At 40.2% G+C, this 23957-nt stretch overlaps 1 protein-coding gene across 1 annotated transcript; it reads left to right on the top strand.

Moving 5' to 3' along the window:
* Positions 1-201: 201 nt before the first annotated feature.
* Positions 202-18824, top strand: LOC140142792 (lengsin-like). Its single transcript, XM_072164794.1, has 3 exons — positions 202-728; positions 9230-9455; positions 15413-18824. The coding sequence occupies exons 2-3, from the start codon at positions 9257-9259 to the stop codon at positions 16555-16557; spliced, it is 1344 nt and encodes a 447-aa protein (XP_072020895.1). The 5' UTR covers positions 202-728; positions 9230-9256; the 3' UTR covers positions 16558-18824.
* The last annotated feature ends 5133 nt before the right edge of the window (positions 18825-23957 follow it).

The raw sequence follows: 23957 nt of genomic DNA on the forward strand, positions 1-23957 counted from the left end.
GGTCCCTCGTTGAGATCAATTAATACTATTTTCCTTCAGGGCTGCGCCCTCAGGAAAATAGTAAAATTGATCTCACCTCGGGCCCATAGTTTTAACCAGAACGTCTCATGGCAGTATATAGGCCTATTTGTATAATATTTAGCAACGTAAATGTGCAGTTCATATGCACAAACGAATACTGATCTTTATGATATTCAGGTTTTTGTATATCACATATAACATGTCACATAGGAGGTCATACGTGTTGACCTTCATCTATTGTATTTGTTCATCTGTGTATGGAGAGGATTAGCGCCATTAAACGCCATTAAAACTCCATCAGTATTAGGGCGTAGTTCAGTGAACTCACCGGATTGCTATTCCAAGTACTTTGATAATACAGATAATATGTATTAATGGGTCGAGGCGATTGCATTGAAAAACCTAATAAATTATTCATAACAGTTACGTAATCAATCGATAGTGCGGACACTTTTCATTTGCAAACCACCAAAATTCGTGATCTTTTAGCGTTGGAAAAGAAACCACGTGAATAGAGTGCCCTCTCAAGAATATCAACTCTCTGCCCATAGTATATTAGTACTCGAGAATCCTTGAGAACCCTTGAACTGTGTGATGACCTCGGAAATGAAATGCTGCACTTGTGCTGACTGACGAATTTTAAGCTTACCATTTACAGACCTCTTGCTTGTTATCATTTCTAAAGTATCATAATTCATATGGACTTGGTGAGTATCGCACGGAGCTCAAATTTTGGTCAAATTAAGGGGTCTTCAGCCAAGTTCAGGTGCGGATCCAGGAATTTTAAGGGGGTAGCCGTTAGTTAGACCAATATGATTCGGGAGGTGCAGCATGTTTTGCCAACGGAAATATTTTGTGAATTGTAGATTCTTTTTTAGCCAGGACGTCGCTATCAATGATCTAAAAAGTGGTGGGTGGGGCGTGATGGGGGTGGGGGTTGTGGTGGAGTAAGGGGTGGTGCAATAATTTTGTGTACCCCCAGGGTGGTGAATTATAGGGGGGGGCAAAGATTTTTTGGCAGGCCAAAGGGGGTAGACTACTCCGTAGTCCACTTGTCCATTGTGCATATCTGGTTATTGCATTTACGCCTATATAGATAGCTTTAAAAATTAAAACTCTGATTTTTAATTTGTGCACAATTGATAGATTTTCACAACTGATCTTTTCAGTCACCGTACCCCCTCTGTTTGTTAGCTTCTCAAGTGGACTACTGACTTTGGCGGGCCTGAGAGGGAGGCAAGCAATTTTTGGCGAGCTATTTGGAAATGTTACCCCCGATCCAAAGAGATTTTAATAATCGGTTCTAAGGAGCAAAAGGAGCTGTCATTTTCTTCAGAAGGGGGGTCATGAATGGAAATGTTATAATATGGCTTTAACAATCAAAATGTGTGCACAAACTTGATATACCGGTAAAGCACAATTATTACACGCTTTGCACACCTTCTTTGCAACAACGATCAGGGTCGGATCCAGGAATTTTTGATAAGGGACCGTTCATTATTTATAGGGAGGGGGCCGAGGATTTCAAAATTGAGTTCATAAAGTTACACACCCCCCCCTATTAGCAGCATCTAAAATTACATAACCCCCCTATTGCTGCCAAAAAAATACGTAAACCCCCCCCTCACATCGAGAAACACATTTTGCTGGTATACCATGGCCGGATTCACCTTTTGATGGCCCCTGGGCATGGCAACATGATTGCCACCTCTGGCTCTTCGTATAGAAGACACCCTCTCCCCACAATTGTAATCCAAGTTTTTTCCCAAGCTGTCCCCAGAAAATATGCTATTTCAATGCTAAAATTCAAAGAGAGATGTATCGGAGTCACCGAGCCAGGGGGCAAAATTTCCAAATCGTCCCACTGATCTGCTATTAAAAGAACATTACCAAGACAAATGCGCTCGAAGCATGTGAAAAAAAGCTAAAATGAACAAATTAAGGACAATATGTGCCCTAAAATCATTCCAAAAGATGATGCATATGGCTTTCACAACTTTTGGTTAATTTAGTCCCAGTATTTTGATCCAGTATACAAGTTTTATGCTTTTCCCAAGCATCAGAAGCTATCAGAGGAGCTGCCCTAGCACTCATATTTATGATTTACATTATAGAATGGATGGAATTATAACTCTCATTTTTGACATTCATGTTCAAGTTCAAGATGAAAAAAACACCAGAATTTACAAGGGCACGTCTCGCAGATCTACTCACAGAATTTCTGAGATAAATGCGCGCGAAGCGCGCAGCAATTTGGCATTTTGATACTAAAAAGTGGGATTAATTTAGGGTCTAAAATAGACCAAAAGGAAGATGCAAATCATAAGTTTTGTCACAATACATCTGTCGACTGAGCAGGGGAGGGGACTGACTTGCCACCCTGCCATATGGCTAATGTGCTGATGAACAGTGGCGTAGATTTCTTTTTGACATGAGGTGGTTGAAAAATTTCTTGAAGTAGGGGGCCTATTATGTGAATCCAGCACTTTTTGGTGAGAGAATAAATTGATGACACAAATGCGTGCGAAGCGCACAAAAATGTTGCCATATTGAAGCTAAACTCAAAATATGGTGTAGGAATAAATTAGCGTGAAGCGCGCAAAATTGACATTTTTGTGGCTAAAATGGCCAAATATGAGGTAAATATTGTAGTGAATCATAATCATAGTGAATAATTTAATATTAAATTTCACTTGACCCCCCCCCCCCTATCAGGAAAAATAAAATCACATAACCCCCCTGTTTGTTAAAGTGAAAATCACATAGCCCCCCTACATTTTTCCCCCCCCCCCCCCCTGTAAATAATGAGGGGGCACCTTTTGGTCGATTGACGAAAAAATGTGTTAAAGGGGTTACCCCTCGAAAACTCAACGGTTTTGGCCCATTGTTTGCTGTTCATGGCGAATTTGTTCCTTTTTTAAATTTCTTACAATTTTTGTATTTTTAAGTTACCGCGCCCATTGCTAGTCAAAAATAGAGGGGCGCTACTGCTGCCCCCCTAAATTCGCCCCTGACGATCAACATTTTAACTCGCTACGCGCACTTTCTTTGTAAAGTTTTGGCGCACTCTGCACCTTAGTTCTGGCAATGAATAATTTGTATTGAGTCTGTGTAGGCAGAAGGGGGTCATAAAAATTTTCGACCCAAGATGGGGGTCATAAAAACATTTAGCCCATGATAGGGGGGTCATAAAAAATTGACTCCGGTCACAGACCTAATCATGGGTCCTCCCCCCCTCCTCCCGAAGAAAATGATATATCCCACTAAAGGAGCCGGGGCTGTCATTTTCTCATTATGGGGGGGGGGGTCATGAATATACGGGGTGGGGGATTCATAGAATTTTTAGACCCATAATAGGGGGGTATAACTTTTTAACACCCAAAATAGGGGGTTATAGAATTATTAAGGGCTGGTTTCTGGCCGGGCCTGCATGCGCATTCTTTTTTAAATCAAAAATTCAAAATGTGTTGGTACAATCTTAAGTTAATATATAATGCAACATTTTTGCACGCTCCACGTACCTTTTCAATTTTAACGCGCTCCCCGCACTTTCTTCGCTCCAAAGTTTTGGCGCCAATTTAGCCCCCGATGGGGGGGTCATACAAAAATTGACACCAGTCACCGGCATATTCATGACCCCCCCTTCCATAGAAAATTACATCCCCCTAAAGTCCTGTTAAAAAGACCCCTAAAATTGTCATTCTCTTGGTTGGGGTTGTTCCATCTAATTGCACTTGCCCACTTCTCACGTCTGTAAGGGGATACCCTCGCGAAATCCCTATTGGTTTGTACAGGGCTTTTCAGTTCAAGTCAATTTTCTCAGCACAGAAAATACAAATTTGCTTTGTTATTGGTAATTATTTTTGTTGATTTTTGATTTCCTTGATAAGAAATCAAACTTTTGAAATTGTTTCATTAAGAGAGGTGTTTATTTTATGGCATGTTTTGTGACTTCCCCCATTGAGTGAGTACAACGGTAAGTGTCCTTTATGTCTGAGTTGGAACAGCCAAATCTCGGCAAAAGCAATTAATTTTGACTTTTCGCAGCTCCAAAAGATACTGTCGGTCGGCATGATGTCACTTGCGAAAGATCACTTCCCATTGGTTGCTTTTGCTGAGATTTGGCTGTTCCATCTCATGCGCGTATTTTGGGGGGGCTTTGGGGGCGCCAGCCCCCCGGGGTCATAGTGGGGGGCGGCAAAAACGAAGGGGCGGCGGAAGAAGAAGGGGCGGCAAAAACAGGGGCAGCAAAAACGAAGGGCGGCAAATCGAATTAGCAAAGACAAAAGGGCGCCAAAAATTGAAAAAGCATTTAAAAAATTTTTAAAGGCTGCTTTTTGGACGCTAGCGCCTAAATTCCTTCTTCTTTTTTTTTTTTCTTTTTTTTCGCTCTTCACTTTTTCAAACGACCGTGAAAAAAATTGGGTCAACCTTTAATTGTTTCTTCTTCAGCCCCCCCGGGGTTGGGGCGGCCACACTGCATCTTGCCCCCTCATACATGAAAGGGACACTTATTGTTGCACTCAATGGGGGAAATCACATGTCATAAAGTAAATACCTCTTGATACACAATTCCAAAAGTTTGATTTCTTGATATTGTTACGAGTCGTACTTCGACTCAAGGCCAAAATCACCTTTTACCCGAACTCACACGAATGCACTTGTAACACAAATACACTGTTTGATTAAGCTAACATAATCTAAGTCTTTAATTGAAAACAAAGTATGCTTGGTACATATAACAACAATTACAATAAAATCACACAATGACAGTTTTATTCTATTGGTACTTAACCAGCGGTCTTCTTGTTGGTGATTCTAGAGTTCTTGCAATGTTCTGGACGACTGATGTAATATATCCTTATTCACTTGTCCTGCGTAAAATCAGCGAAGTCCATAGTACACTTGCATTTATAAATCCTTCATGTATAAAATCCTCATACTGAAAATGATGCTGCTTTCTTCTATTGCTTATCTTCTTGTGCTGCTCTCTCCATAATATATCTCTTTGCGCTGCTTTCTCCAAAATGGTGTTTCTTTCACCAATCACTCTTTTTCCAGGGAACAGGTTTCTTTAACACAGCTCCGCTGTTTTTGACAGATGCGTGGCCTTCACAAACTCAGCAAACTCCAGCAATTTGACAGAAGAACTTTTAATCCTTTTATGAGGAAGAGCACTTTTGTGTGCTCGCTGTCTTCTTCGTTGCTGTATTAAATTTAGCTCAATTATTGGCTATATAAACTGGTTCAAATGTACTTCTTTTTTGAAGCACGAAGACCATCACACACATGTGGAGTTTTCAATCTCCCATGACATTCTGTAAAGTCCCAACAAAAACTTCCAGCTTTTTATATCAGTACTCATGCAAAAAACCCATCATCTATTAATAAACCATTACTTCAATCACATTTTCACAACATTGCTGCAATCTTGGGATTTCCCAAGATTAATTATACACATTCACATTACATCACTTCCTGGGGGGTTTTCCTGATGGTGCAATAATGAACTGGGGCTTTCCAAGTTCCAAACATAGCTCTGACTTTGTTTACAATAATTTGGAGGAATTCCAAAACGACTTTCCACATCATTATCTTGCACGTACAAGGGGTTTTCCCATCTCATGACATACTTTCAGCTTGTAAACAAAGTTAAATAATCAAATTAAATTAAATTACTCAGGACACATCACAATATCAGGGAAATCAACTTCCAATATAAATTACCAAAGAACAGGCAAATTGGTATACAAGCAAGAGTTCTGACTGGGGGCATCCCCCCCCCCCCCCCGTGGCCACCGTAGAATGGGGTGAATAGGGACATTTTGGGGACTCTCTAGCTTGTAGTTTTTTTCCTGTAGCCCCACAAGCCAAACTTTTGAGGGCATATTATGTCCACCCATGATGCCTTTAATCTACCATTATAAAAAATTGAATATATGTGGGGGGTATATATATTTTTTAATAAAATTTTGGTGTCCCTATTGACCCCTGACTTTGGGGTCAATAGGGACAGCACTGGTCTTGATAAGGAAAGTACAACTTTGAAGGAGTTTACATGCATTTTTACCCCCACATGGAGGGAAAAGGGACACCAAGTGTGTTTTTTAAAGCAATAGAAACATGTCAGGGGAATTCATACCATCATAACTGATTAAAATCTGATTTCTTGACAACGTTAATCAGGCTCACCAGTACAAGAAGAGGTGGGGTAGGATGTGGTGGGGTAAGGGTGGCCGGGGTAGGTTTCTGGGTGGTAGGGATGTAGATTGTAGGTAGGTAGGTAGGTAGGGTGTTGGGGTAGTGGGATCAGGGTGGAGTATGAGAAAGGTACAATGTATCATGGTGGTAGAGGTAGTGCATTAAAGTGGTGGTGGTGGAGCAGTGGATAGGGTGGTAGGGTAGGGGATAGGGTGGTGGGGTAGATGGGTTGGGTAGGATGGTGGAGTGCTGGGGTAGGGTGTGGGGTAGTGAGTTCAGGCAGTGGCATGATAGTATTAGGGGTGGATGAGGGTGGTAGCCGGGGTAGGGTGGTGTGGTAGCGGGGTAGGGTAGTGGGGATGGTAGGTTTGGTGAGGCTAGTGGGGTCAGGGTGTGGTATAGTGATTTAAGGTTGGTGGTGGTAGAGTTTAGGTGGTGGGGTAGGTTCATGAGGGTAGTGGGGTAAGGATGGAGCAGGGTAGGGTGGTAGGATAGGGTGTGATGGGGTAAGGGTGGTTGTGGCAAGGGTGTCCCTATTCACCCCGTGATTAGGTGACATTTATCTGAAAAATATTAAAAATTGTTATACAAATTCCTGTCAGAATTATTAAATAATCTTTTACAGAAAGTTGTAGGACTTAGCAGGCTAGGTCCTGGTGAATTTCCAGCTCATTTTCTTAAATAGTGGCCGTGGGAGCAGGAAAGTTTTGACCACCCCGTTTTTTAGAACCTTTTTTAGATAATTTTATTTTGGACACCCTGTATCCTAAATTTATTCTTTCACATCTGCTGAACCATTTTATAAATACTGTTTGATTGCTCTTTCAATCTGTGGAAATTTAAAAAAAGTTAGTGTTAATCATACGTGAAAAAATGAGATTTCAAAAACTTTTCTCTTTCCTGTCCCTATTCACCCCTCAAGGCCCCTATTCACCCCATTCTCACTGAAAATAAACATGTGCATTTTATGTGAAATTTTGTCAGTAAAGTCACACGATTTTGCCAACCACTTATGTCTTGATCCATACATGTAAACAATAGTGTAACTGTAATTCCAATAAATTATGTCACGTTACATCATTTCATTAGAATCTGTCAGTCTAGTGTGGGATATCAGTGTGTAGCATCAAAAAAATTGAGTAATAATTCAAGAAGTTTTCTACTTGTTTTTTACTGTTTTTATCTTCTGTGATCACAGCAAGTTTGACATAAATACTCCGTAAGCTTCAACTTGCCCGATCGGGCACGGCTCTTCTTGACAACGTTAATCAGGCTCGTCAGTACAAGAAGAGGTGGGGTAGGATGTGGTGGGGTAAGGGTGGCCGGGGTAGGTTTCTGGGTGGTAGGGATGTAGATTGTAGGTAGGTAGGTAGGTAGGTAGGGTGTTGGGGTAGGGGATAGGGTGGTGGGGTAGATGGGTTGGGTAGGATGGTGGAGTGCTGGGGTAGGGTGTGGGGTAGTGAGTTCAGGCAGTGGCATGATAGTATTAGGGGTGGATGAGGGTGGTAGCCGGGGTAGGGTGGTGTGGTAGCGGGGTAGGGTAGTGGGGATGGTAGGTTTGGTGAGGCTAGTGGGGTCAGGGTGTGGTATAGTGATTTAAGGTTGGTGGTGGTAGAGTTTAGGTGGTGGGGTAGGTTCATGAGGGGGGGTAGGTTCATGAGGGTAGTGGGGTAAGGATGGAGCAGGGTAGGGTGGTAGGATAGGGTGTGATGGGGTAAGGGTGGTTGTGGCAAGGGTGTCCCTATTCACCCCGTATTAGGTGACATTTATCTGAAAAATATTAAAAAAATTGTTATACAAATTCCTGTCAGAATTATTAAATAATCTTTTACAGAAAGTTGTAGGACTTAGCAGGCTAGGTCCTGGTGAATTTCCAGCTCATTTTCTTAAATAGTGGCCGTGGGAGCAGGAAAGTTTTGACCACCCCGTTTTTTAGAACCTTTTTTAGATCATTTTATTTTGGACACCCTGTATCCTAAATTTATTCTTTCACATCTGCTGAACCATTTTATAAATACTGTTTGATTGCTCTTTCAATCTGTGGAAATTTAAAAAAAGTTAGTGTTAATCATACGTGAAAAAATGAGATTTCAAAAACTTTTCTCTTTCCTGTCCCTATTCACCCCTGCGTCCCTATTCACCCCATTCTCACTGAAAATAAACATGTGCATTTTATGTGAAATTTTGTCAGTAAAGTCACACGATTTTGCCAACCACTTATGTCTTGATCCATACATGTAAACAATAGTGTAACTGTAATTCCAATAAATTATGTCACGTTACATCATTTCATTAGAATCTGTCAGTCTAGTGTGGGATATCAGTGTGTAGCATCAAAAAAATTGAGTAATAATTCAAGAAGTTTTCTACTTGTTTTTTACTGTTTTTATCTTCTGTGATCACAGCAAGTTTGACATAAACACTCCGTAAGCTTCAACTTGCCCGATCGGGCACGGCTCTTCAGAGTTTTAATTGCCCCAAAAAGTTGATTGCCCTATAGCCTATCGGACAGACGATTTGTCGCAGCCTGAGTTGCTTGATTTTGCATAAGAAAATATTAAGAAAGCTGGGGCAGTAAATTTATTGCTAGGCCAGTAGCTTTACAATCTCACTGATCAATCAGACTCTCCCTCCCACCATAGGCATAGGGGTCTCTTTAGGGTGTCCAGAGTGGTTCAAAATACCTTATTCTACAAAATCAGGGTGTCAACTTCCTATTCACTCCATTATAAAAATCAGAATTTTAGGGTGTCCAAATTGAAAACAGGGCGTCCCAAATGACACCTGGACACCCCTCTGGCTAATGACTTGCCTCCCACCCGCCTTAAATTTGTGCTTTTAAGATTTTTTTATTGTCTTTTTATAAAATTCAGGGTAGCTGTGTCAAGCACAAAAATAAATGTTCCACAAAACTGTCCACTTTTTACAGGCTTTTTTGTGGCTTTTAAAAATGTTTATATATTAAACTTATGCATCAAAATCACCAATTTTTCTTCTTTTTGTACAGATTTTGTAATTACTATTCACAACCAAGATGAGTATTGCACAGGTGCTGAAGTGCATCGAGGACAACTCCATCGACTTGATTCGTTTCGAGCAAACGGATATGTATGGCATTGCTCGCAGCAAAACCATACCAGCACGTCACTTCAGAAAGAAAGCCACCGAAGGACTGAATTTCTTCCTGGGTCATCTGTCCTATGACCCCATGGCTGGATTTATTCAAGGGACAGGTCAGTTGTTGGGTTATTCCAGTTGAAATCCATACACCCCCTGTGGAAGACATGACCTTAATCTCTCACACAGGGAGTTGTGAATTTCAATGGAGTCACCCATTCAGTGTCGTCTGCTCCGAAATGGGTTATTCCAGTTGAAATCCATACACCCCATATGGAAGACATGACCTGAATCTTCCACACAGGGGAGTGTGAATTTCAAATGGGGGTTACCTGAATTGGTGATTACATTTGAAATTTACACTCCCTGTGTTGAAGATTAAGATCATGTCTTCCATAAGGGATGTATCATAACACATTCCAGCTTGAAATCTGGGGGGGGGGTGGCACTCAAGTTTTACAGTGTACACATGCATGATCAGAGAATTTTAAAACATACCCTATTAAAACAGGATTGCCCTTTTGAAGAAAATACACCCTAAACCCCGGGGAGGCACTCCCTATCTGAAATGGCAGGGATGTGCCTCGAAAGCCATGTTAAAAGTAGGGGGCATTCAGGTCAAATGTACAATTACAAAAATATGGGGTCATTCAGTACACAACCTGAATAAAAATGGGGTCATTCGGTATGAAAAATAGAAAAAAGGATAGTCATTGGGGTAACAAAAAGTAAAATGGGAGTCATTGAGTACAGGATTGCCAAAAGAGTATCATTAAGTATAAATAAGTGCCAAACTGCGTAAAAACAACTTGGCCACCTTGAAAATGTGAAAAATCTCATTATTTCTGGAGGAGAACACAAATACCACCTAAATTTGGGAATTAAAAGGGGGGGTCATTGGGTATAGCTGGAAATAGAAAAAGGGGGTCATTGAGTACATGAATTTTTTTAAAGGGGTCATTGGGTAATAGGTAGGACCATAACACAAAAAAGGGGGCCATAAGCAGAGGATGATTTAAGGAAGCCCCATCATGCACTGTAAAAGTGTTATCACTAGAGTTTCAACTGCCACTTTACTTTTAAAATCCCATTGAACTCTGTGCAAAAGATGTTGTTTTAGAATTGCCTGTGTGTCATTATTACTTGGTCGATTTCAGATCTAAAGTGATGCATGCATGAAGGATAATTCACACCTTCTGTAGATAACATAAAATGTGAAATCGACCAACTTTTTGAAGGCGTTTTTATTGTAAATATATCTGTCCAAATTCAAATTTAACCATGCACGTATGTATGCAGTGGGCGGGCAGTGGTGTCATGTTCACTCACACAGCTGTGCTAACCGCAAGACTTGCTGGGAAGTGCTTAAATCATCCTCTGGGCCATAAGGTACAAGCCGGTTTGAAAAAGGGGGTCTATCCCGAGGCACATGATGCATATCTGTCATGGAAGTGCCCCCCCCCCCCGGCCCTAAACAGGAATTTAGCTCAGTTTTGTAACAAATTTACGGCAATGTTTACCCCTAAACAGGATAGGATTGTACCTAAAAGATACCCCTAAGCAAGATTTTATCTGAGAGGTACATGTACCACCCAAGGTTACAGGTTTTTGATAAAAATAAACCAATAGTAAATGGTTTTGTTTCTAATTTTCTAATACCGTATTTATGTTTGGGTGATGGTCTCGATGCAAAACATGCTAGGGAAACAAGCTTTGTGAAATATCGGGATATAAAATGAACCCTAAATGCACCAACTAGAGGTTTAAAACAACCCTTTTCTTGAAAACAGGCGCTTTTGACCCCTAAACAGGATTTCAACGATTTGCGTTCATTCTCTGAAAAGGAGCCGTAATTTGTGTTTTTCGGGTCACACACGTGTACACTGTGAAACTTGAGTGGTCCCCCCGGGTGAAATCCATACAACCCGTATGGAAGACATGACCAGGGACAGGCGATTTGCACGGAACTTTTTTTCCGCGCAATTGGCTATTTTTTTTTCCTATGGGCAGGGATACATGATTTGCACTGAAAAAAGAGTTCCGCGCAATTTGCTATTTTTTTCCGCGCAAATCGCCTGTCCCTGGACATGACCTTAATCTTCCACACAGGGTCAGGAGTGTGAATTTCAAATGGGAGTAAAAGATTGGAAAGTTGTCAGAATTTGAAACATGAAAAAGATTGAACTTGTGAAATATTTTCCAGTCAGATATTCTCTCAATTTCAGCTCAAGAAATGTTAATCCATTGCATCAAACCAAAAAAGAATGTTATAATTTGAAGTTTTCATATACAAAACCAAAATTTTTGACACTGACCTGACAGTTTCGTATGTCTTGGACGACATACTTCTTCAGAGTGATTGGTATCCCATCATCCTCTGTGCTGGTGGTAACACAGCTCCATCCCTTGGGGGCGTGGTCTTGAGGAGAGGGTCATACATGTGACTTAAATGGTAGGCCCCCTCGTCCCTGTTCATGACGGCAGGGCCTCTCTTACGTATCCAGATTGATTCTCTGATGAAGCGAGTACTCGCATCACACTCCTTCTGTAAAACTTTGGTATCGTCCCAGTTGATGACATGGTTCTGTTGAATGGCGTGATCTGCTATGGCTGACTTGCTTTGTTCTGTGACTGACTCTTTTCTGGTCTGGCGCGTAAAGTTCTTTTTGCCCCTTTCCACTTTTTTTTCCCTTTCTTTTTGGTGTTCCTTAAGCCGGGTGTTCAATTTTCGGCCGGTCTCACCAACGTATGTACAGTCACAGTTTTTGCAAGGAATCTCGTAGATACAGTCAGTTTTGTCTAGAGGGTCAATTTTGTCCTTCGGATGAACCAAAAGTTTCCTCAGCGAGGTGTTTGGCTTCATGGCAGTGGCAATGTTGTGCTTCTTGAACACCCGATTGGCTCTCTCAGCCACGCATTCGACATATGGAATAACTACAAGTCCCTTGGTCTGCTGAGAAGTGTCTTTGGTTTTGTTTTTTGTAGCTTTCAAAGGTTTGTCCCTGATCTTATTTTTTGACTGTCTCAATTGTCCACTCTGGGTAGCCACACGTTTTCAATGCTTTCTTGATGAAAAGTTTTTTTGTTTGTCAAAACCAGTTGAAGAAACTTATATTTCTTGCTGACAGTTTCGTCAGTGAACCACTGACTTTCTCGAAGCTTGGTGTTGTTGTGATGATCCAACAGCTGATGACTGGCGGGAAGTTATATCACTTCCAGTAGCTAGGTTAGTCTTGCTACAAGTCTCCAACAGTGGATCAAACATGTGACTCAGATTGTGCTTTCTTGATGTTGTCTTCCTCTTTCTGTCTGTCTTCTGTTTCTGTCACGATCTTGTCCATTCTGTCCAGTAAGGTGCGTACTACTCCTAACTTGTGATATATTGGGTGGTGGGAGCTAAAGTTGAGATACTGGTCTGTGTGGGTCGCCTTGCGGTAAACCAAAGGTTTGACCGAGCCATCCTCCTTTCTGACGATGAGCGTGTCTAAAAATGGGATACGGCCGTCTACTTCCTTCTCGTAAGTGAACATTATGCTGTCTGTTGGATCAGTGTTGTTCAGGTGGTCTGTGAGGAGCTGAATTAGAGTAACATTTGAAGGACATCGCAGAAGAGGTAGACAGAAGACACATTGGACAGATGGAATCAAAGAGTGTACAGGACTATCTCTTACTGCAGCCTATTATCTTGCACAAGACCGAAAGAGCTGGAATGACATCATCATTCTTTTTTATTTAAGTATCCATTTGACTGATAAAGTTTGAAAATTTAATCCAGAATGTGTTGTTATTTGAGCACATAAAAATTATCTGTACTAGTACAAAAATCACATGTTTCTGAATTACTAGGTTTCTAACTGGCATCTCTAACACAGAAGGTGATAATTGTGTTTCTTGTTCTGATTCTGCTTCAGATTCTTTGTTTTCCTTTTCAATTGTCTCAGATTATTTTTGAACAAGATTTGGTGTAGGTGCAAAAGTTACAGATGGTGTATGTACCTTATCAGGGCAAGTCACTATAGTATACCGTGTGCAATAAGTCAATTCCCCCTTTATATTACAAGTGTAAACAGTGATAGAAAATCATAGAAACTTATCCATGCCTTAGTTTTGTTGACTATCTGATCTGAAGTTGTTGTCACCATTGCGTTCAAAAACATTTCGGACTCTTTGGACCCAGTGCCGGTCGACAAGCGCCCTCAACGTGGATTGGGGAATAGATTTGTCAGAAGGTGTCAATTTGGTAGGGCGACCTGACCTTTTCCTATTGGTAAACGGTGTTGGTCCTGGTTGCCTTCCCCGCTTCCACCATTTGTTAACCCATCTCTTGCTACGTCCCAATAGCTTTCTAATCTCATTTGAGCTTTTACCTTATCTTTTAAGTTTAACACAAAGTTCTCTTTCCGCCTTTGTTGACTCCTTTCTAACCGCTTTTCGACCACGCGGCGCCATTTTTAAAAGTCTGTGAGCTCCAAGGACCTTTAAATTTCACCTTCCCAGGAAAATTGCTGCAAAATTGCGAAAATCTGATCGATTTTGATGCTGTAAACGCTGAGATATGCTACGATATGTCAGTTACCATCTTGCAGTGGTTGTTTGGTGCTGTACAAACATCTTGCCTCCAGTAATGAACTCCCCAGGCAGTGCCAGGGGGGGAATTTACTTATTGCACACGGTATATGTCTATCATTGTGACAGATCCCATACTTTCTTTCATTCCTACACGTCCCCACATAGTGTCATTTCTGCGATCAATTACTACATGTCACTTCACTTGTCTTAGGTTGACCCTGATGGTATAATTTGGCTTTAAAGCCGAGTATGACAATGTATCTTGGTAATGGCTCTTTAGGCTTTTTTTTTATCTCCACTCTTCTATTTCCTGTTAGACACTTTACTAATTTTCCTCCACCTCTCAAGTTTCTTGCATATTTCTGCTCCAACCATTCTCAAGGTATTGAGTATGCAACCATCACTCACAGACAGAGGTACATCTCATACACGGACAGTAGTGGAATCTGGTGAAATAATACATATAGGATTGTTTTCATGTATTTTTACGTTCTTACTTCTTATATTTAGACCTTCGGCCATCAGTTTGCATTGTGATGTTATGTCGCTGATGTATAGTTGCCATAAGCTTCTGATGCTTTGAATACCTATTCCTGTCTGATTGAGTTGCTTACAGCTATATAAACCTCTTCTACTTCTTCCTTATTAGTGTCTCCCTCATACTGTTGACTGTGTTTCAAAAATATACTCATCTACTCTAGGTCCCAGAGTAAAAATAAGTACAGCTTTTACTCTGGGACCTAGAGTAGATGAGTATATTTTTGAAACACAGTCAACAGTACCGGGATGATCCCCTGCTCTTTTCGAATTGTCTGTGACGTTCTTTAACGTGCACACTGCATTATAATGTCAGAAATACATGTACATGGGACCGACGGCTTAAAGTGCCCTCCGAAGCACTAAGCAAGTAGAGTGAAGTGTCTTGCTCAAGGACACAAAGAGCCAGCCAAGCTCAGGCGGATCTCAGATTCGAACCAGTGACCCTTGGATTCACAGTCCAACGCCTTAACCGCTCAGCCACGCTCCCCTCATTATTTGTCCTCTTCATTTTTCAGATAATTATTTTCTCTCCATTCTATGTCCGTTACTACGTCTCTATTCTTAAAGAATACTACCGGGTGATTATGCTGTTGTTCAGCTGGCTGTGTAACGGACCGTGTCCTTGTACCATTTGCGTTGGTTGATGCGGCCATGTTAACAGAACCTCCGCTTAAATCTCCCGCGTAGCTGTCACTTTCATTCATTCTGGCAGTTATGAAAGAATCTACTGCACAAAAAGTCTACCTTGATGATCACTATAATATTAATATTCCTTCGGTTGTAGCTAATATCCAAATATATTTCGCTAAGTACCAATAAAATGCTGAAATTTTGCTACCAGTTTCGCATTACGTGCCGTAGCTTATGCTGTGACCTTTTGGCACAACTTGATTTTCTTGGAATGAACATTGTGTGAAATTTCTAATTTTCGTGTTTGCTTTTTGTTCCATAACTTTTTTAATAGGTTACTTGGAAGAGATTGGTTATGGTGATGCAGTCTGTTTCCCCGATTTCAACACATTCGTTATACTACCATGGTGCGACAGAACGGGCCGTATTCTCATCGAGCCAACATTCCGCGGCGAACAGGTGGCGTCCCATCCACGCGTGGTTGCTAGAAGACAACTTGATCGCCTCAAGAATCTCGGTTTGTCACTTTTATCGGCTCACGAGTATGAGTTTTACCTAGTGCACCGTGGAACAAAGAAACGCATAAACAATGATCATAACATACGGTCAACTCTACGAAATAACGAAGATATGAAATTCACGAATCAGATCGCGCGAGATTTGCCTCAAGTCGGTGTTGATATAGAGTGTTTAGAAACCGAGTATGGATTAGGGCAATTAGAAATAAGTTATCTACCCGCTTTTGGCATTCGTGCAGCTGATAACGCGCATACTTATAAAGCAAGCATCAAGGAAATTGCCCGTCAGCATAATTACGAGGCCATTTTCATGTCGAAACCATTTCCTGATGATGTTGGTAATGCTAGTCATTTTTGCCACTCCTTATGGGATGCGGAAGAGAAGGTACCAGTTTTGTACGATCCAAACGACCCAAATGGTCTCTCCGAAACCGCAAAACACTGGATGGCCGGAATTCTTGCTCATGCCCCTGCGATAGGGGTACTAATGGCTCCAACAGTGAATTGCGTATCACGATATCAGCTCAACTCTTGGGCGCCATATAACGCCACCTGGGGTTACGACAATAGGAGTTGCTTCTTGCGAGTAAAAGTCAATGGGTCCAAAAATACTTACATAGAAAATCGTGCTGGAGCAAGTGGGTCCAATCCATACCTGAGCTTAGCCGCTACTGTCGCCGCTGGAATCGATGGTATAGAGCGCAAATTAAGTCTTCCAAAAGAGGTGACGGGAAGCGCCTATGACGAGAAAGAAATTCCACCAGGAACTGCCTTAATTCCTAATACAATGAAAGAGGCGCTGAAAGCATTCCTGGATGACAAAGTCATCACTGATGCTTTAGGTGAAGAATTTGTCAGAGTTTTTCGGGTGGCAAAAGAACATGAAATGAAATTACAAGAAGAAGCCATCTCTAAAGGGAACACAAATTGGGAGCAAGAACTATACTTTGATTACATGTAACATTGAAGCCTAGTGACATTCTTTATTTAAACCAAGACCATTGCAAATCTAATTTCCATTGATCTGCCAAAACAGTTTCAACAACTCTTCCTATACCTTTGTACAGGAGCCAGGCATTGTTAATCGGTGATGAATCCACAGTCAATAAGCGTATGCGCGAACGCAAGGTTACGCGTACGCGTTACGCATGAGTGTGTAAAATTTGTCATGCCTGGAACTTATGCGTAAACATGCACTCTCTTATGTTGGTGGTAGCAGCTAAATATTACCACTTTATTCTTTAGTTTTATTGCTGATATCAACAGAGAAATACCGCGATCTTCTTGTAAGGCTGAGTGGCAATGACCAATGGACATTCCGAATGAAAGAATCATGTGAATTAGACATCTTTAGCTTGTTTCGTTGTTAAAAGGGATTCAATCATGTTTCACCGTTGTTCATCACCGATTAAAAACTCGCGTCCGGGCGCGTCTGCATGGTTTACTTCACTCGAAGTAAACCACTCAGACGACGCAGATGCATTGTTGTTAATCGGTGATGAACAATTGAATCCCTAAATTTACTGCATCCATCAGAGTTGTGCTATATCAAAAACGAGGAATTGACCAATTTCCGTTACGGGGTATTTTACAGATAGAGTTTGTGAAATTACTGACCCCTAGATTTCAACAGGCCTAGTCTTGACACAGACATCCAGAATCTGCACATGGAGAGCTTAGAGCAAGAACTGCTTATGTACACTTTAAGGTATATTTGACCATTATGAACTTGGATGTCGTCTCTGTATAACAGAGGTATTTATATACCTCATATAGATTCCTGTCATCTGATTGGTTAAAAGTGCAGTCATTGAATTAGCTATGCCCTCCTTTTTAAGAATTACGTAAAAACTGAACTATTCCCCGGGCAATAGTCTTTTAAAAAGACTATTCCACGGGCATAGTCATTTGCACATCATCGGTGTGCGTCCCGATCAAACTCTACGCGCGCGATGACTTGTTCGCATTCCGCATGCGGCGCCAACGCGCTGCCTGCCAGTTGCGGTGACGCGATCGGTTCATAACGGAAAACTTTCTTTGTAAATTTTACCATGGCCTATGAACAATAAAATAGGCCTTTTAACCAATCAGATGACAAAAATCTATATTAAGGGGGTACTACACCCCTCGATAAATTTGTGCCTATTTTTGCATTTTTCTCAAAAACTAATAACACAGTGGTAACAAAAGTTATGTATTATGATAGGGGCAAGGAATCCAATTACTACACTGGAATTTCAGTGACCCAAGACAAGCGGTTCGTTATTTATGATAAGAAATAAGGTACCGCTAGGATGTACCTCATTTCTTATCATATATACGGGACCGCTTGTCTTGAGGCACTGAAATTTCAGTGTAATCCTTGCCCCAATAATATACATAACTTTTGTTACCAGTGTGTTATTAGTTTTTTGAGAAAAATGCAAAAATAGTCACAAATCTACCACAGGGGTGTAGTACCCCCTTAATGAGGTATATAAAACAAATATTGACTGCTTTATTGAGGTCATGGTTAACATTATAGGCCCGCGGTGATCTCAAAACCTATAGCATGGTTTTGAGATCACCTTGGGCCTATAATTTTAAACATGCCCCTCATAGCGGTCAATATTTGTATACTATATCCTATGTTTAAAAATTATATGATGGAAAATAGGAGAAATGGGGAATCATTGTTTTAGCAGGACTTTCTGATTTTCAACAATCAGAAAGAACTAAAAACTAAAAACATTAATTTTGGACACTTATTTCTGGTTCAATGTGATATGATCAAGCAAAATGAGTGGTTTGATGTTAATATCGATTTTGAGATATGGCTGATTTTTGACCCTATCGAATACTACTTCATTCATCCTCATTTAGATCAAATTCTGCCTTCCACGGGACCACGGGGCAATTCGCATGATAATACAAGAAACAGGTGATAGGTATGAATGGTTGTGAATTCGAGATCTGTCCCTCTGTTACTTTACTTACTTAGAACCAACATGTCTGTCATTTTCAATATAGGCCGTCAGCCTTTTCCACGGGATCCGCCATCTTGTGGGTACTGCCATTCTGCATGTCATGCGTTAGACATTATGCCCCGATTACGCGGAAGTCGCAATGTGTGACGCACTTCTTTAGTCAAGAGTCAACGCGATGATCTTAGCAACAAGGCACTCAGTACCCACAAGATGAAGGGAGAGCGTGGCGCAATGGTTAGGTACTTGCCTTTAGTGCATGAGGTTCCGGTTCGATTCTCATCGCGGTGGCGATTTGCTGGGATATTGACTTGGAAAAACAGTCTGAAATTAATTGGCAACTTCTGTAGATTAAATTCAGACTTCCGCTCTCCCCATGGTTCATTTAGAATTGGGTAAACGAATCATGAAAGTACTCCGTCCTTCGGAGGGGACATTAAGCCGTCGGTCCCGTACCGAGAGCCATACCTGTAGTCTGTACATGTATCTCGCAGCCAGTTTCGAAAAGAGTAGGGTGTTAACCCCTGACTGTTCCCAACCCGTCCCGGTGTTCAAATGGACCCCAATGGAAATAAGCTTCAATAGAGGTTTTCTTGGGTTATCCAGGGTTGTCAAAACCCGAACAAATCAAATCAAAAAATCAAAAAGACGTCACAATGACTATCTCTATTGTTATATTGTTCTGTTTGAGTTTATTCGATCATGGTCTTTCCTTGCATTTCATTGTTTCCTGCTATACAAAATTTGCCATAGATCTCTGGAACCATAAGTCCAATTTTGATGGAGTTTTAGCAAAAAAAAGCCCAAGTAACATGCTTAAGGTGATACATTGTACACCCCCTGATAAATTTTGTGACTAATTTTGTATTTTTCAACAAAAAAAACTACACACTGGTAACAAAAGTTATACATATTATAGGGGCAAGGAATCCAATTACTTCACTGAAATTTCAGTGATTCAAGACAAGTGGTTCATTTATGTTAAGAAATAAGGTACATTCTAGCGGTACCTCTTTTCTTATCATAAATAACGTACCGCTTGTCTTGAGTCACTGAAATTCCAGTGTAGTAACTGGATTCCTTGCCCCTATAATATACATCAATTTTGTTACCAGTGTGTTATTATGTTTTGAGAAAAATGCAAAAATAGACACAAATTTATCAAGGGGTGTAGTACCACCTTAAAGCAATGTGTGATTTGCATAATTAATAGATACCTATTTAAATGTTAGTTTTTACTGATTACATTGTCCCCTTTTAATTTTGAGCCAAATAAATGATGGGAAACAAAGAAAATTGCTATTTCATTCCAGCCCCTACAATGTGTGTATTAGCTTGCCCATTGTATTACATGTATTATTGCACAGAGCATGATGCAGCTGGGACATATATTATAAGACGTACAACGAATACGATATGAACACAATTTATGCGTCACTGATTCAATGATACGATTACACATTTTTAAATGTGTAATGTGTCACTCACAAGACGTTTACAAGCACTCGATGGATGAACTCTGATTATAAAAACTTATATGTTACTGTAATTAAATCACTTCAGGCTTAGTCTTTCACATGCTATTTTAGTACACAACTGGGTATTACAATCATGCAAAAAGTAGAAATTCAAGAAAAATTGAGGTTGTCGCTGTGGAGCAAATCACACATTATGGCTTTAATATAGACGAATCCAACGAGGCAAGTCATGGTCAGGATTTGGTCGGCCATCTTTGGGTCCACGCAACACCAAAAAAAAACGCTTAAAAATCGATGTTAGATTCTTTTGTGTTGTAAACTGTCATCATTCTTTTGTCTACGTGTAACACGGGTGGTAGAATGCAGTTTAAAATACCCTCCAATGCCGCATTATTTCACATTTTAGGTGAGATTGAGCCGACAGGGACCCAACTTTGGCAGCCATTGGGGTATAGGAATGCGTGAAATTGGATTCGTCTATAGGAACCAAAAAATAAAAAAATGGTGTTGTTAGACAAATGATTGAATTCACTTGATCACATCACATACTGTATATTCTCGAACAAGGTGCAATAAAACAAATAATGATTTTTATGATTTTATAAATTGGCAAATCACTGAATAAGCCTTTAATAGAGGTTTGTGGTGGACGGTCACAAATATTCTTGAGCCCAAAGATGTAAAATAAACCTCAATTAATTTACAGATTATTTTGCAATATTGTAACATTTCCAGAAAAAATAGATTTGAGTTTTTGTTCACAAAATGTTAGTTTTTACTCTCAGATATTTCCTCTTAATAATTTTAATCCAAATCAAATAAATGAGGAAAAACAAAGAAAATTACCATTTCATCCCAGCACAGGGTCAGAATTTTGGCAAGAATGCGAGAATCAATTCTCGCAAGGATTCTCGAAACAGATTTACATGAATCAAAGTTGATTCTCACAAACTTTTGTAGTTTACACAGAAGTTGATTTGCAAGAATCAAATGATTCCCACAAATTTATCCTGCAAGAATCAAGATTGATTATCATAGTGTGAAACGAAATTATGACCCTGCAGCGCTTATAATATCAATGTGTGTATCACTTTGAGGTTGATATGCTTAATGTTAACTGGCCTCAAAAAGAAACTAAGAATTTTTCACAAGGTCATATCTTAAAATCCTGTCCATAAAAATTACACACAGGATTACTCCAATACTCTACTCCAAACACATGTCAGTAACCAAGCAGTTGTACAACTGACACAACAGCAAAATGCACTGACACAGAACAGCTTCCTGGACCATATTCACAGGTGAATAATTGGCACCCAGCAAAGTAAATCTGTGAGAATGCGTTAACATCCTTAAACAGGTGATTATTTCGAAAGAGTAAGTACAATTGTGTGGAACCGGGCTGCTTCTGCTTTTCACACACTTTCTTCAAGAAACAGGTCTTTTTCCACACTATTCCACTTACTCACAGATTTCGGTTGATCCTTAATGTAATTATTTCGTGTAATCTAATCCTAACTCTAACCCTAATCCTAAGCCTAATCATAATCCTAACCCTAATCCTAACCCTAAACTAACCCTAACCTAGTAACCTTAACGCTAACCCTAATTTTGTGTAAAATTACATGAAGGAATAACCCAGATTTCGGTGCCAATTATTTGGCTGTGAATGTGGTCCAGGCAGCTGTTCCATGTCAATGTATTTTGCTGTTGTGTTAGTTGGACAACTGTTTGGTTACTGACCAGTGTTTAGAGTAGACTGTTGAAGTAATCCTGTGTGCAATTTTTGTTCATTTTTATGGACAGGATTTTAAGATATGACCTTGTGAAAAATATAAGTTTCTTTTTGAGGCCAGTTTATTATGAACATATTAGATTCACACATGAACTCATAAATAAGATTAGACGTATAGGCCTAACGTCATAAAGACGCATTATAATATACATATAATTTATATGTCAGTGATTCATGTGAGCAGCAAGACATTTCAACCATCAAGTTTGACTAATATTTTTGATTCAAAGTATTTAACATTGTGATTTCATTAAAAATATCAGACTTTATCACAAATACAGCATCAAAGGCTTTAATTTTTGCAGTGTACTAGTATGTTAGTTCATTAACCCCTAACACCCGAACGACTTCTTGGTGGGATTCGAACCCAAGATCCCTCGCATGCCTAGCACTAGGTCGCTGACACAGGTCTTACACTGGTCAGGCCAGTGAAAGCATGCCTATATAATCACTTAGGGTGATTGCGTCATCATATCCTGTGGGATGCACACACACGCAGTGAAGTTGTTGGAATTGTGTGTGTGTGTGCATCCTTTGCGCCGGAACACTTCACGCACTTGCAACCACCATATTTGCATTTGGCATGATTTTGCACTGCTGTAATTGGTAAATCCCTTTTAGGCCTGTTTGATTTTTTAAAGGCCAAAATATAGCTTGTGATTAAAATTGTTGATTTCAACAAATTTCAAAGAATAAAATCTTGAGATTTGGTTGTGTGATGAGTTAAAGATGACGGTAATGAATTCGATAAATAACATTGCTGCACTTATATGTCAGGCATTGTGAAAAACCTAAACATTTTGCTTTGGACCTCGGAATATCCCCCGGGCTGCACGCCTCTGGATATTCCTTGGGTTGCAAAGGCAAAATGTTAAAATTTTCCACAATGTCCTCCAAGTAACTGATGCATAGTTATTAACCTATAATTGTACATTATAATCAGGTGGGTAAAAATCAGAATTTTAAAACATTTGAGGATGTGGGGAAGGGGAGACTGTATAGGATGACTGTACATTTTCAACTATTGTGCAAATATTATGCAAAAATGTATAACATATCACAACTCTGGCGAGTGTATGCTTTTAATAACAATGCTGATGTGGCAACAAATTTCTGCCAGGATTATAGGTCCAGGGACACTTCAAAACCGAATTGGGGGTGGGACTTTACTCGAAGATGGGACTTTAATTACTCACGTATGGTAATAGAAGGGGATCCCCCATCAGTTAGAAAACACTGTCAATCCGATCACCTGTCAGTTAGGGTTAACCCTAACCCTAACAGGTTTTCTGACTGACAGGGGTTCAAATTGACAGTATTTCAGACTGACAGGGAGACCCCTAATAGAATATTGACTGCTTGAAGAAGGTTACTAAGGGCCTGTATATTGTTTGAAATGTGGCATTATTTTGCTGCCAATGCATGTCACAAACCCCGTCACAGATTTTGGCCAATTTTTGTTATTCCCCCAGACTACCGGTATACACTTACCCAAGGACCATCGTGCACCGACAACTTGTGATGTACTGATGGTACATGATTTCTAGGAGGACACTGCCTGCTTCTCTCTATGCCACTTCCCCCCATTCATATCTTCAGAATATGGTGAAGTGTGCATGTTAAACTATCTTCAAAAGGTAGCAAAGTGCATGTAAAACTATCTTTAGAAGATAGCAAAGTGTGTATGTAAAACTCTTTCAGAAGACGGCAAAGTGTACTATCTTCAGAAGATGGCAAAGTGTGCATGTAAAACTATTTTCAGAAGATATCATGAAACTCTTCAGTAGATAGCAAAGTGTGATATAACATTATCTTCAGAAGACATCAAAGTGTGCATGTTAAACTATCTTCAGAAGACATCAAAGTGTGCATGTAAAACTATCTTCAGAAGATGCAAAGTGTGCATTTAAAACTCTTTAGTAGCTAAACTCGTCAGAAGATAGCAAAGTGTACTATCTTCATTCATCAGAAGATGGCAAAGTGTGCGTGTAAAACTATCTTCAGAAGATAGCAAAGTGTGCATGTAAACTATCTTCAGAAGATAGCAATGTGTGCATGTAAAACTATCTTCAGAAGATAGCAAAGTGTGCATGTAAAACTATCTTCAGAAGATAGCAAAGTGTGC

Source organism: Amphiura filiformis, chromosome 20 (assembly GCF_039555335.1).
Source record: "Amphiura filiformis chromosome 20, Afil_fr2py, whole genome shotgun sequence".
NCBI lineage: Eukaryota > Metazoa > Echinodermata > Ophiuroidea > Amphilepidida > Amphiuridae > Amphiura > Amphiura filiformis.

Excerpts from the sequence above, each read along its gene's own strand:
- LOC140142792 (XM_072164794.1), top strand. The coding sequence starts at position 9,257 with ATGAGTATTGCACAGGTGCTGAAGTGCATCGAGGACAACTCCATCGAC. Across the intron at positions 9,456-15,412 it reads TGGATTTATTCAAGGGACAG|GTTACTTGGAAGAGATTGGT; the intron begins GTCAGTTGTTGG and ends CTTTTTTAATAG.